The sequence below is a fragment of the Pygocentrus nattereri genome, chromosome 24 (assembly GCF_015220715.1).
Source record: "Pygocentrus nattereri isolate fPygNat1 chromosome 24, fPygNat1.pri, whole genome shotgun sequence".
NCBI lineage: Eukaryota > Metazoa > Chordata > Actinopteri > Characiformes > Serrasalmidae > Pygocentrus > Pygocentrus nattereri.
In genome coordinates this window covers 10,150,017-10,163,354 of record NC_051234.1, presented here as the reverse complement: position 1 = coordinate 10,163,354, position 13,338 = coordinate 10,150,017, and the positions used below count along the sequence as shown (strand labels likewise).

At 39.4% G+C, this 13,338-nt stretch overlaps 1 protein-coding gene across 1 annotated transcript in view; it reads right to left on the bottom strand.

The window, feature by feature from the left end:
- Positions 1-106: 106 nt before the first annotated feature.
- Positions 107-13,338, bottom strand: part of LOC119262341 — a 30,471-nt gene continuing 17,239 nt past the window's right edge. The window contains exons 4-5 of the mRNA XM_037533790.1: positions 296-467; positions 107-110 (exon numbers count right to left, since the gene is read on the bottom strand). Coding sequence (XP_037389687.1) covers positions 107-110; positions 296-467 — 176 coding nt within the window. The remainder of the gene's footprint in view (positions 111-295; positions 468-13,338) is intronic.

Here is a 13,338-nt window from a genome sequence, read left to right as displayed (position 1 = left end):
TGGTGCTATAAGGTAGGTGTTTCTAATAAAGTGGCCAGAGCGGAAGCACAAAGTAGGTGTTTTTAATACACATTAATAATTTGGAGCTTGATTTTAATCTGAATGCTTACCTGTCACGTTAAGAGTCACTCCAGGGTCACCTGTCCATTTATTGACATTAGTTATAAATCTGAATCTATACTCTCCAGAGTGATTGAACTGTACATTACTGATTAATAAATTACAGTTTGATGTTTTGTCACCAACATACTTAAAGTCTCCTGAAGCTGCAGTAGAGGTACTGTTATAAACATACGGTCCGTCCAGACACTTTCCTGAATTTGAGTTCATTGAGCACCAGAGAACTCTTTCCACCTGCTGCCCAGACTTTGGGTAGAAATAAGTGCAGGAAATGATGACATCAGATCTTCTCACAGCGCAGATCGGCACAGAATAATTCACACCATATTCACCATCTGAGAGAACACCTGCAAAATATGAGTGTCATAAAATCTAAGAAATCAGTGAGGACTGAAGAAGAAAAAAAATGTTTTTTAACTTTTAACTCAAATCTTCTCTCTCACTCTAACAACCTGTCAGATACTTAAGATCATTAGTATTACATTTAGTTTTCTTTTTAATCAGTGTTATCTGCCACGCCTCCTGCCAAGGTTACCTCCTCTGTCTGCTCCCTTTCTCCTGCAGAGTCACTTGAGTACATGGACTGACTAGAGGACTCCAACTCCCATGAGTCAGTGGGAGATCACATGACTCCCCTACCATCACCAACCACCAACGAACATTCATTCCAGCACTCCTCCTCACTGGAGTTCTAATCTTTCACGTCATTTCATGCCATTAGTTAGTTAGAATAAAAGCCCAGGCTTTAGTCTAGTTCTTTGTGAAGCATTGCAAACCCCTTTGGTTGCATAATGAGCTGTGTTTTTTGTGAAAAAAGCCTTTTTTTTGTATGACCTGCCATTTTGTGCTGCCCTTTTGGACTGAATTGCTGTGCATTACTTGCTCTCTTGGTTTTCAATCCTGGACTAGTTTTGCTTTTTCTCTAGATGCCACTCTTGTTTTGGTTATCCTGCCTGTCCTTAACTGTCCTGAGCAGTCAAGAAAACTTAAACCTTCTGTTTTTATCTGCGAGTGTCTGATCTGCACTGACTTTGCAACATTAGATGGATTGTCCATTTTATCAGCTCCACTTACTATACAGGTGCACTTTGTAGTTCTACAGTTACAGACTGTAGTCCATCTGTTTCTCTGATACTTTGTTAGCCCCCTTTTACCCTGTTCTTCAGTGGTCAGGACCTCCATGGACCTTCACAGAGCAGGTACTATTTGGGTGGTGGTTCATTTTCAGCACTGCAGTAACACTGATGTGGTGGTGGTGTGTGTTGTGCTGGTGCGAGTGGATCAGACACAGCAGTTCACCTTCATCAGTGGTGACAGGACGGTGTATGCTGGTGGACTATTCTCAGTCCAGCAGTGACACCGAGGTGTTTAAAAACTCCAGCAGCACTCCTGCATCTGATCCACTCATACCAGCACAACACACACTAAAACACCACCACCAGTGTTATTGCAGTGTTGAGAATGATCCACCACCCAAATCATTTTTCAATAGTTAATTTATAACATATTTTAATATATATATAGTTTCAGCTCACAGACCAATATCCTGGCATTGACAAGAATGGAATAGAATTTGCTGGTATAATTCAGACAGAGTTCATTGTTCCATCAATGATGGCAAGCCGTCATGACCCAGATGCAGCAAACAGGCCCAAACCATGACACTACCACCATCATGTTTCACACATGGGATAAGGCTTTTATGCTGGAATGCAGTGTTCTGCTTTCTCCACACATAACGCTACTCATTTAAACAAAAAAGATCTACTTTGATCTCATCCGTCCACAAAACATTGTTCCAATAGCCTTAGGTTTGTCCATGTGATCTTTAGCAAACTGCAGATGGGCAGCAGTGTTCTTTCTGGAGAGCAGAAGCTTTCTACTTGCAACCCTGCCATGCACACCTTTGTTGTTCAATGTTCTCCTGAAGGTGGACTCAAACATTAACAGTAGCTACTGTGAAAAAGGCCTTTAGGTACCCTGGATTCCTTTGTGGCCTCACAGACTATTACACACCATGTTCTTGGTGTGATCTTTGTTGGTTGACCACTCCTGGGTAGCGTAATGAACTTGAATTTCCACCATTTGTACTATAGTCTGTCTGATTGTGGATTGGTGGGGTCCCAACTCTTTAGAGATGGTCTTTTAACCTTTTAGAGCCTGACAAGCATCAACAGCTCTTCTTTTGATGTCCTCAGAAATCTCCTTTGTTCGTGTCATGATACACTTTCACAAACGTGTTGTGAAGGTCAGACTGTGACAGATCCCTGTTCTTTACATAAAACAGGTTGGTCACTCACATGACGAACTGAACACAGAACTCCAAACAGACCAATAAACAAATAAACAAAACTCTTCAAACAATACATACACTTTGAACAGTACATCCAACAAACCATACAAACAAACAAAGACCAGCAAAACACAGGGTTTAAATACAAACCAGGACAACGAGGGACAGGTGGGAAACAGATGGGAACAATCAGGGGTGGAGCCATGAAACTAGACGGCAGGACTGAAAACCAAAACAGAAGCACATGGACAGGACTGGAAAGTAAACAAAACAAGCACATGGACTAGACTGGGAGGGGCCAATCGTGACACTTTTATATTGTGTGTAAATTTCATGAAAGAGGGACCAAAATAAATGGCCAAAAATGACTTGGACAAAAAGGTCTGGTTCCATTGACATTGAAAGTAATATATGTTTGTTTCCTTCTGTAAAGTTTCCATTTTGGAAATACGAGGTTTTGTTCCGACTGCAATGATATAAAACTCAGAAGACACAAGTAAGCTCACTGGTGGTTTAACAAATAAAATTCCCTTTAAAATTGTATTAAAATAAAATTCTCCATTCCCAGCACTTGTAGAAACAAAATGAAAAAGACAGGAAAGACTGACTGGCAGGCGAGAGATTTTTTATAAATAAATAAAATATCTATATGTGTGTTGTAGTCATGGCGACCCCTGGTTCCTATCACCACCACTGAACCATTTCACACCAAACCACTCTGAATCACTCTGTTTACATCTCACACACTGATATTATGCATAAAATGTGATAAATTAGTGGCCTCCCCATTATTTTCTGTTCTCTTTCATTTACTGCATAATTTTTTTGTAATTGTTTTGACCACATTTAACGATTTACTTTACATAATTGTTCTAATTTAAGAATCAAAACTTCACCAACAAGTTAACTACACACCTTTATACTTTCAACAACACTTTTAAAGATTGTAACAAGATTATAACAGTCTGGCAAAGAATGCTAGACAATATGCAAATGAGACAAAAACTGCAGTGCATGAGATCTGCTCTCCAGCAGAGAGAGAAAAAGAAAAGCTCGGCCAGAAGAAGAACCTTCACGCCAGTTTAGCAATACTTTGGTTTCCAACCCAATGAATGTGAAGCTGTACTGAATGTTGCTTAACAGTCTTCTCTCTGTGCTTGTATCTAAGCAGCAACCAGCTCCAGTTACTCAGTTACATATATTTTCCAGCAAATCTTTCATGGATTTGCACTCAGTATTTACAAATAATAATAGTTTTACTTAAGTGCAGTTCACTCACAGTCATAAAGGTACTAACTACTCACTGGGGCAGTTCCCCTCTTGTCACTGGGGTGGGACCCTTAAGGGTACAGCTCAGTACCTTTAGTCCGGGAACATAACTGTACCCTAATCCACTGAAATGATGGTTTCTAAGCTGTACTGACTCCACACACCCCGTCTCATCTCCAGCCTTTTTATTTTACTGTTAAGTTTTAAAACATTCAATCGTGAAAAGGTACAAATATGAACTTTTCACCTGGAAAAACTTGTTTCACCCTTTCTATTCAATTATCAGGGTGGCATGGTGGCACAGAGGCACAGTGGGTAGTGCTGTCGCCTCACAGCAAGAAAGGTCTGGGTTCAATTCCCGCATTCAGCCACAACAAAACGCAGCAAAGCGTTTATTTAAATGCAAATGGTGATGTGTTGAAGACTCTGTTGTATAGCGCGAGCAACTGTGGCCACTGAGAAGGACACTCTGTGTTCTTTTTAAAGAATTTTCTTTTCAAAGAGTTTAAATATGAAAACGTGTCTTTTAACATCTTTAATTCTAGTGTTCATTTTTTCGAATCCATTGTGTGCATTGCCTTTTTAATATGATGGGGTTTATATACACTGCATGTCACTGCTGATTGAGCGACACCTCTGACACATGCAGTACACCAGAGGACAAAGCCTGGTCCAAGCTGGAAACCATAGCAAAACAGTGCACAACAGAGATTAGACGTGCCCCAGGTACACGACAAACACTGTCCCCGTCAGGAAACAAATCAAACAAAGAAGCTGAACAATGGACTGACCACCCCAGAGTTCAGATCTCAATAACAATAAATACACCAGGATTATTACAGAAAATGCTAAACCATGGTTTGCAACCCAAATGCCAAGAAGAGCCATTTTGTCCTTTCACCAAAAATCAAACCACCTTGGGAGTCACCTTGGGAGTTAATGTGCATTTTACCATCTTGGCTGTAAATATGTCTCAGTATGTGCTGATGTGCTGGTAAAGGCTAATAAATCTAATATAAATGAAAACACAGACTTACTTTGCTCTGCTTTAATCTTTAGCTCAGCTACAGCCACTTTTCTCACATCTCCAGCAGGAAACTTTTCCACAAACGTAGAACAGTTTCTTGTAAAATGTCTCAACATTCAACTTTTTTGCTTCTCATTCGCCAGCTTCTTGTTCAATTGTACCCATTCCACCTTGTTCTGCAGTTACATTCTGGCACCTCAGACACCATTTAAGGTGGAACGAGAAGCTGGAAACTGAGAAACTGACTTCAGCTTCATGACATTTTCATTGCTTTGTCAGTTTCTCATTGCAGATTAAACATATCAGGAAACCAGCTGGAGTGATTATAAACACAAATAAGTTTGTCTCCAAATTATCGATGCTCATTTTAAATCATTCTCTTTGCATTTCATTGGCTACTAGCTAGGCAAGATTGTTGTCTGCATTGTTATGGTGACCAGCAGTCTGTGCTGATCTTTGGGGTTAAAGCCTGAATTAGCAGTTCTACATTAACTCCAATGTTTAAGATCATTTATTGTTAAAACTGTGTTGAACAATCAGCAGAGCTTTATTTAACTGTAAAGGAAATATTTTATTTTTACCTAAAAATCTAATTCTCATGTGGAGACATTTTACATGAAAGTAAAAGAGCCACATGTTGCCGAACTTGGGCTAAACCAACTTCTAAGACTGAACTTTGGAGGTGTGCCTATAGATTCTTTGAGGAACTGAAAGTGAGTCTCGCGAAAAGAATGGAAGCTAAAATAAAGGTAAAGAGTGATTCACTGACTGAACACAGCTGAGATTAGATGAAGTAGTTGATGCTTCTTTTTTTTCTTGATGTTTGATGCTTTTGTTTTTTTCTTGATGTTTGGACATGAATAATTTGTACATTATGGCTAATTTGACTAAAAATGTTATAAACACTAATGCAGTCTCTGACTTTTACGCGGTACTGCACATCTGTGAAGAACATAATCTACTTCAGACTCAGTTTCAATTTAGCCAATCACACTTTTTTCTGTTTCTATTATGTTGGTGACCTATATTCTGCATTATTGTTGCTCAGATCTCTCACGTTGCCTCAGCAAACTTCACTTCCTGTACAGACTGACACTTGGTGGAGTAAGAAGTTCCTTTAAGATAAAAATAAACGTTGCTAAAAGTTTACAGACTTTGGTGTGTGGACTCACATTCAATTTGACAGACTTATTACAGTCTAAACAGATGTGTGGAAAGCAGCCTAAACCCATATTCCTATTCTTCTTCCTGTGAAATAATCATTCATGTAAAAGCACGTTTCCAAAAACCAGCTTGAGTAGAAGAACAAAAGTGCTGAGTAATTTGTAGAAGCGCAGTGGAACGTCTTACTCCATCCAGCTTCTATCAGCATAAGAAGTGAAATCTTTTAGTCTATTCTTCCCTTTTTTACAACTTTTTTACAACAAAGCTTCACATTGTAACAATAACAGAACCCTTCTTGGTGCTATATGCAACCATCTAAAGTACAGTCTCCATCCATCTGAAGAACCCTGTCACCATGCAAATAAGGGTTCTTTGAGTGTTCTTGCTTCTATATAGAACCATTTTCTTTACTAAAGAACCCTCTTTTTTAAGAGTGGACGCACCGGGAGGATGTTTAGGTCTTTGCTTTGGCTTTTTAATAATGCTACTTTAAGAAGCTCTTCCACTTTCATTATTCATCATTTGTTATGTGCAATCTTCTCAACCAACGGCAACATCTTTTATAATGACCGTAAATTACATTAACTTTTTTTGCAGTATTAACATGTAGCAATGAAGAACTTGATTGATTTCTGACCTTAACTAACCACAAACAAGTGTCTGAACACTTCTTTCCCCTCACTGTACTGTATCAGTATCACCAGTTAAAAATACTTTAAGGGGTTAAAAAGGTTCTTCACACTTGCTCACACCTTCTTTCATTGTTTTTATCTCAGATTAACTAAGTGACTCTACCCATTTCTGCATGTAAGAAACTCAAAGAGCAGCAATAATTCCTACCGGTCAGTGTGAGCAGAGTCAGAACCAAAAGGTGCAGCATCTTCATCTCTCCTCTGGAGCGCGAGCCACTTTTCAACAGGTGGTGAAGGTTCTGTGAGCGCTTGCGTCTGCTTATCTCTGTGGGAACTTAAAGTGCTGGTTCTTACAAAAAAAACTGCTTCTAAAGAAGAACAAACCCAAACACCACAGCTGTTCCCTCCCCTTCACACTTTAGAATCAATGATGCAGACAGCAAAACTACCACAAAATTTTATGCTTATATCTAAACTGTGCTCTATGGCCACATCTGGGGCCGTATTGCAGAAACTTCTTAAGTCAGTATCACAGAAACATTCTAATTAGACTAAACCTCCCTAAATACTGTCCTAAGTATAGGATAAACTTTCTGTTTAAGGTCCGTTTCTATGGTTTTTAGCCAGCTGTGTCAGGCAGCATAGCTCACTACCAGCATAATGAGCTACATTTATTTCTACTTTAAAATGCTGCTTTCACTGTAAGATGGTTTTCTTTTCTAACTCTGTGTTTTAAAAATCTCAAACGCTGCAGACTTGAACTCAACTATCCCTCTTATTACCTTCGTGTGTTAATGTTGGTGATGAAATATTACAGTGATGATGGTGAATAATGAGGAGAAAGAGCTGAACGTCTGCCTGTTTATTAGGAGGAATAATGTTAGCGTGCTCAGCTAAAGCATTTGGGAAATAGAGACTGAAACTGGGGACACTCTGATAAACACCACAGAGTGCAGCCACCATATTCTTAACTTCAAGTTTAGCACATTTTAGTTTTTTTAACCTTTTTTACACCAGTCTGGCTAACTAACTTGATTATCCTAATTATGTGTTCATGTTTCAGTTGTGTTTGTGGTCGGTTGCTAGGTAATAGACATGACAGTTGATTGTCGACTTTAATGAAGTGGGATTAAGATTTCCTAACTTGGGGGCACAGTGGAGCAGGCAATGAGTAGGATGTGTAGAACATGGCTCCTGCTTACTTACTCCTGCTTACTCCTTACTTCAATTACTTCTTTATTTTATTGCACATTATTTTCATAAGTACGGAATAAGTTGTACGTCATTGCATGTAAGAACACCTCAAAGCTAGTCAGAGTTATAAATATTACACCTATGGCCGCCAGTCTCCGTAAATACAAACATAACGGGACCACAAGTAGCAGGCCTAAAACGCCAGTATCGCTAAAAGTGTGTGAGTCAGCAGTGGACACCGCGGCCCTGAGAACAGACGTCCTTGCCTCATTGAAAATGGACATCTCTGCAATTATCAAGTCAGAGCTAAAGAGTGCACTTGCTGAAGAATTCAGCTCTCTGTGAGCTGAAAGAAATTAAGGCCGAAATTGTAAACAACACAGCGGCTATTCGTACTGGAATGGACCCCATGAAGCACACCGTCAGCGACATGGAAGAGGGCCTGTCTTCATGGTCAGTGAGGTAATTGAGCTGCGGACTACAGTGGCGGGGCTCAAAACCGAGATGGCTGAACTGAAGGAGAAGTGCGAGGATTTAGAGGGGAGAATGCAAAGATGCAATATCTGTATCGTGGGGATCGCGGAAGAATCCGGCTCATGATCAATTACAGTCTCTATTCTTCTGAAAGAAGTGTTGCATCTGGAAAAAGACATTCGTGTCGACTGCTTGCACAGGGGTCTAACTCTGGGAAAGCCAAACGGGAAAGCATGTGTTGTTATCGCCAATCTCTATTACTACCAGGACTGTGTCACGATTGGCCCCTCCTTGTCCTGTCCATGTGTTCTTGTTCTGGTTTAGCCCATGTGCGTTTGTTTTGGTTTAGCCCCCTCGTTTCATGACTCCACCCCTGATTGTGTCCACCTGTTTTGCACCTGTCCCTCATTTTGCATGTGTATTTAAGCCCTGTGTTTCCCTCTTGTCTTTGCTGGTCTTTGTTTGCTGTTTGTTTGAATCTCTTTGCTGTGTTGGTGTTATCTGCATTGTTGTGTGTTGGCTGTCTTGTTATTTGTTTGTTTGTGATGTTATTCTGGTTTTTGTCATGTCTGCCCCCCCGATCTATCCGTATTGGCTCTATGACCCTGGACTGTCTTGACCCTGATTTTGGATTTGCCCATGATAAAAGTCACTTATCTCTGCACGTGCGTCCGCCTCCTCGCTCCCTGTCACAGACTGTGTTCATGTGCTGTGCCGAGTTCGGGAGAGTGGACCACTTCGCTACAAGGGAGAACCATCTTCCCAGACTACACCACAAAGGTAGCCAAGGCCTGCGCGGCACTCAAGGATGTTCATGCGAGCCTCGAAGGAGATTCCCATGTTCGCTATGGTATAATATTCCCTGCTCGGCTCCGCATTTCATTCAACGGTGACATGAAGGAATTTCTGGATCCTCAAAAGGCGATGAACTACGTGAAAGGCATCACTGCATTTTGACTCATTTTGTTCTGAATGCCTCAGTTCATGCGTTTTCTATTTCAGTCAGCGATGATCATACAGACGGGCTCTTCTTGTTTCTTTGATTGTAGAGGGTTTGGCAGGAGCCAACAGGCTGGTCACTGAGTCGTTCCCCATTGCTAAGACGTCATGTGTGAACTTTATTGTGAGGGGTGTGACAGTCACCATGTTCTTTTGGTTAACAGGGTTGGGGACCTATCAGACCTGTACTTACAACTGTTTATTTTGCTAACTAACTCTTTTTTTTCTTTATGTGCTTTTGATTCTATTATTTGGTTCAATGGGTCAGAACTGTGATTGTTATTCCTTATTATGCCCAATGGAAGATACAAATAGCTTAAGAAGACCTAAAGGTTGCTTGGTTAACTTTATAAGCTGGAATGTTAAGTCTCTAAAGAATCGATTAGGAGTATGTAAAGCAGTGGATCTCCTGGGCCAGATGGCTATCCCTCTGAGTTCTTTAAAGCATTTTCAGAACAACTTGCTCCACTCCTTTTATCTATATTTCAGGAATCGCTTGCCTCTCAGTCCCTCCCCCCTACTGTGCGTGAAGCAACCATTTTGCTTATATTAAAGAAGGACAAAAATCCTCTTCAATGCAGTTCATATTGTCCAATATCACTCTTGAATACAGACGTAAAGATTCTTGCAAAACTTTTAGCCCTCCGTCTTGAACAGCCTCTACCCTCCATTATCTCTACAGACCAAACAGATTTTATGAAGAATAGATATTTTTTCTTTAACAGTAGGCGTCTTCTTAATATTCTTTATGACCCCTCTCCATCCGCCACCAGAGATTTTACTATCACTCGATGCCGAAAAAGCTTTCAACAGGGTGGAGTGGGGTTATCTTTATTGTACACTCGAGAAGATTGGTTTCGGATCAAATATATATCCTGTATTAAGACAATATATTCTTCATTATTCTATGGCTGTGGTACGCACGAATAACAACCTGTCTGCTCACTTTCATCTACAATGAGGCACGCAACAAGGTTGTCCATTATCCCCCTTATTGTTCAATATAGCTATCGAACCATTAGTGTCAGCCCTGCGTCAGGATATTCTTATAAAAGTATTTATCATGGGGACCAGGAGCATAAATTATCACTTTATGCTGACGATTTATTACTTTAAATCTCTGATCCTATGGAGAGCCTTCCTAGGTTGTTAGATTTATTTGGTGAATTTGGGAAAATATCAGGCTACAAGATAAATCTTTCTAAAAGTGAACTGATGCCAGTTAATGCCACTGCCAAGGGCTTTCACTACAGCTTAACCACTTTCAAAATTAGTAAAGTGATGTTTAGGTACTTGGGAATATGGATTACACACAACTACAAAGATCTCTGTAAATTAAACTTTCTTCCCATGATATCCTGCTTAAAACAGGATTTCAAACATTGGGATTTGCTACCCCTCTCTTTATGTGGAAGGATCAATACAGTTTAAGATTTTTTAAGAAGTTTTATATTTATTTCAGAGCCTTCCTATTTTCTTAACCAGTTCTTTCTTTAGATATTTGAATGCGCTAATTTCAGACTTCATATGGAATAAAAGACTCCCGAATTTTCGATTTTATTAATGGGCAGCCAATATTAGAAATTTGCTGTACTGGATGGAGAGTATAGAGGAGTCTCACACCCCTAAGCGGGTGATCTTAGAAAATTCATCCTGTAACTCCACCTCCTTGTCAGCACTATTATGCTCCAGGCTCCCATGGGAAAAGCCTATCTCCTATTACAGCAAGAATCCCATTGTTATACAATCAGTTAAAATTTGGAACCAGTTTAAACAGGCTTTCGCTCTTTTCTGTGCCTCAGTTCATACTCCAATATTTTAAAAAATCATATGTTTACCCCCTCAATAGTAGATGGAGTATTTAATAACTGGTCTAGGAATGAAATTTCATCAATACAGAATCTATATATATAAATAAACATTTTGCATTCTTTGAACAGCTGGTGAATAAATTTAATATGCCTAGGACACATTTTTTCAGTTATTTACTCTTTGATTGCTTTCACTCGTACCCTCCTCTTTCCCTACTAGACCTCATTTTAAAACTTGGGATAGACTCTAGACAAGCTATAGGTAGGATATACGAGCTCCTTATTTCACACAACACAATCATTTTAAATGATCTTAAAAGCAGGTGGGAAGAGGTCCTGAATGACCAAATCCCAGAAGAAATGTGGCACAGAATTATTCGAAGATCATCCTCTATTTGTCAACGACATTTTGTAATGCAGTTTAAGGTAGTACATCAACTTCACTGGAGTAAAGTAAAATCAGTTAAGTTTAAACCAAGTCTGGATACAACATGTGATAGGTCCAAACAAGATTCTGCTCATTTGTTACACATGTTTTGGACATGTCCATAACTATGTCAATTCTGGCAGTAAATTTTCAACACTCTTTCGAGAATTTTAGAAATCCCAATAGACCACTCTCCTTATGCTGCATTATTTGGTGTCTTACCATTAGACTCTCATCTAAGCACATATAACGACAATATGTTAGCCTTCTGCAGGCGACTGATACTATTCAGGTGGAAAGATCCTCATCCCCCTACTTTCTCTCAATGGATCAAAGAGGTTATGCAATATCTCAAGCTTGAGAAGATAAGATACTCTCTTCAAGGGTCACTACAGAGATTTTATACAATCTGGCAGCCCTTCTTAGTTTTCCTGGACAACATAGAGGCTGAGAATCTGACCCTATAATAGGTATTTATTTTATCTTAAAATGCTATGTGTTTTAGTTTTATATAAATATTGCACAGCGTACAAGGTTTTGTTACAGGTCTGAGGGCTGGGTGGGAGTGGGTGGAACTTGGGAATGGGATTGTTTGTATTTTGCGTATTATAAAACTTCAATAAAAAGACTTTGATTAAAAAAAAAAAAAGATTTCCTAACTTGAGATAAGATGCTGTAAGATAAGATCTCTAAATTGAGGCAAGATTTACTGTAAATATCTTAAGTTAAAATAAAATGGTAGGAAGCCCCAGGAAAACATGGTAACATTAATCACTCCAAGGAAATTTTTTAGAAAGTGGGCAAATGTTGCACCCATGAAGAACAAAGAAGAAATGGAGCGGCTTTCATTGTCAGTAAGGATGTTACCAGGGCTGTGAAAGATCAATTTCTTGCAGAACCACTCAGAATTACAGTCATATAGGTTTACAAACCAAAAATAGAAGAAATCAAGCCACTTTATGATGAGGCTCTGTCCTAAATTGATATCCTGCAAACATGATCTACTGATTGAGATGGGAATCAGGAATGTCAAGGTTGGAAATGAGAAAGGAACAAAGCAGGAGGACGACTTATCAACTTCTGCAAACAAAATGACAGTTTTATTACTAATATGCTCTTCAAGCAACCAAAACAACATCTGTACACCTGGACGTCACTTGATGGACACTAAAACCTACCTGATTAGATGCTTTAACCATGGAAGAGCTCTGTTTTGATAGCAAAGACATTGTCCCTTAGCTGACTGTGGGACAGATCGCAACTTCTGAAAGTGGAGCTGAAAAAACAATCAAGCCATCAGATTTCTGGAGTATGATGAAGAAGATATCAGAATATATTCCCTTTCGTTAAAGAAAACATCGGGAACCATTTTCAGATAATGGACAGAGAGCCAGAACAGCTGTGATTGGAACTGGAAACCATTTTCAAAGAAGAATCACAGAAAGGAAGAATGACAAGGAGAAATAAATTAACCCCTCGAATGGCCAGGGTCCAACTGACCAATATTGAAAATGGACAAACTTAGAATACATGTGAAATAAAAAATAAATTTCAGGATACGCTAAGAGATGCCAACAAGGAAGTCATAACGAAGATAATCTAAACGAAGATAGAGGAACAGACTAACTCTAAAAAAAAGTGTTGAGGTCAGCTATGCAGAAGAGAGAGTGCTATAAAATGAAGTCAGACAGGCCTTGAGATCATCACAAAGAAAGAAACCACAAGAACCACTAAGATTGCAACAGAAATATCTCAAGTTTCTGATGAAGATTCAGTTGAAGTGCTGACCAAACTATTCCACCAAATATGGAAAACCACTCAATGGCCAGTAAACTGGAGGTCAGTTTATATCTTAATACCAGAGAAAGGAGACCAGGAAGAATGCGTAAGCTTACCCTTCTATCACATGCAGCAAAATCACGCAGAAG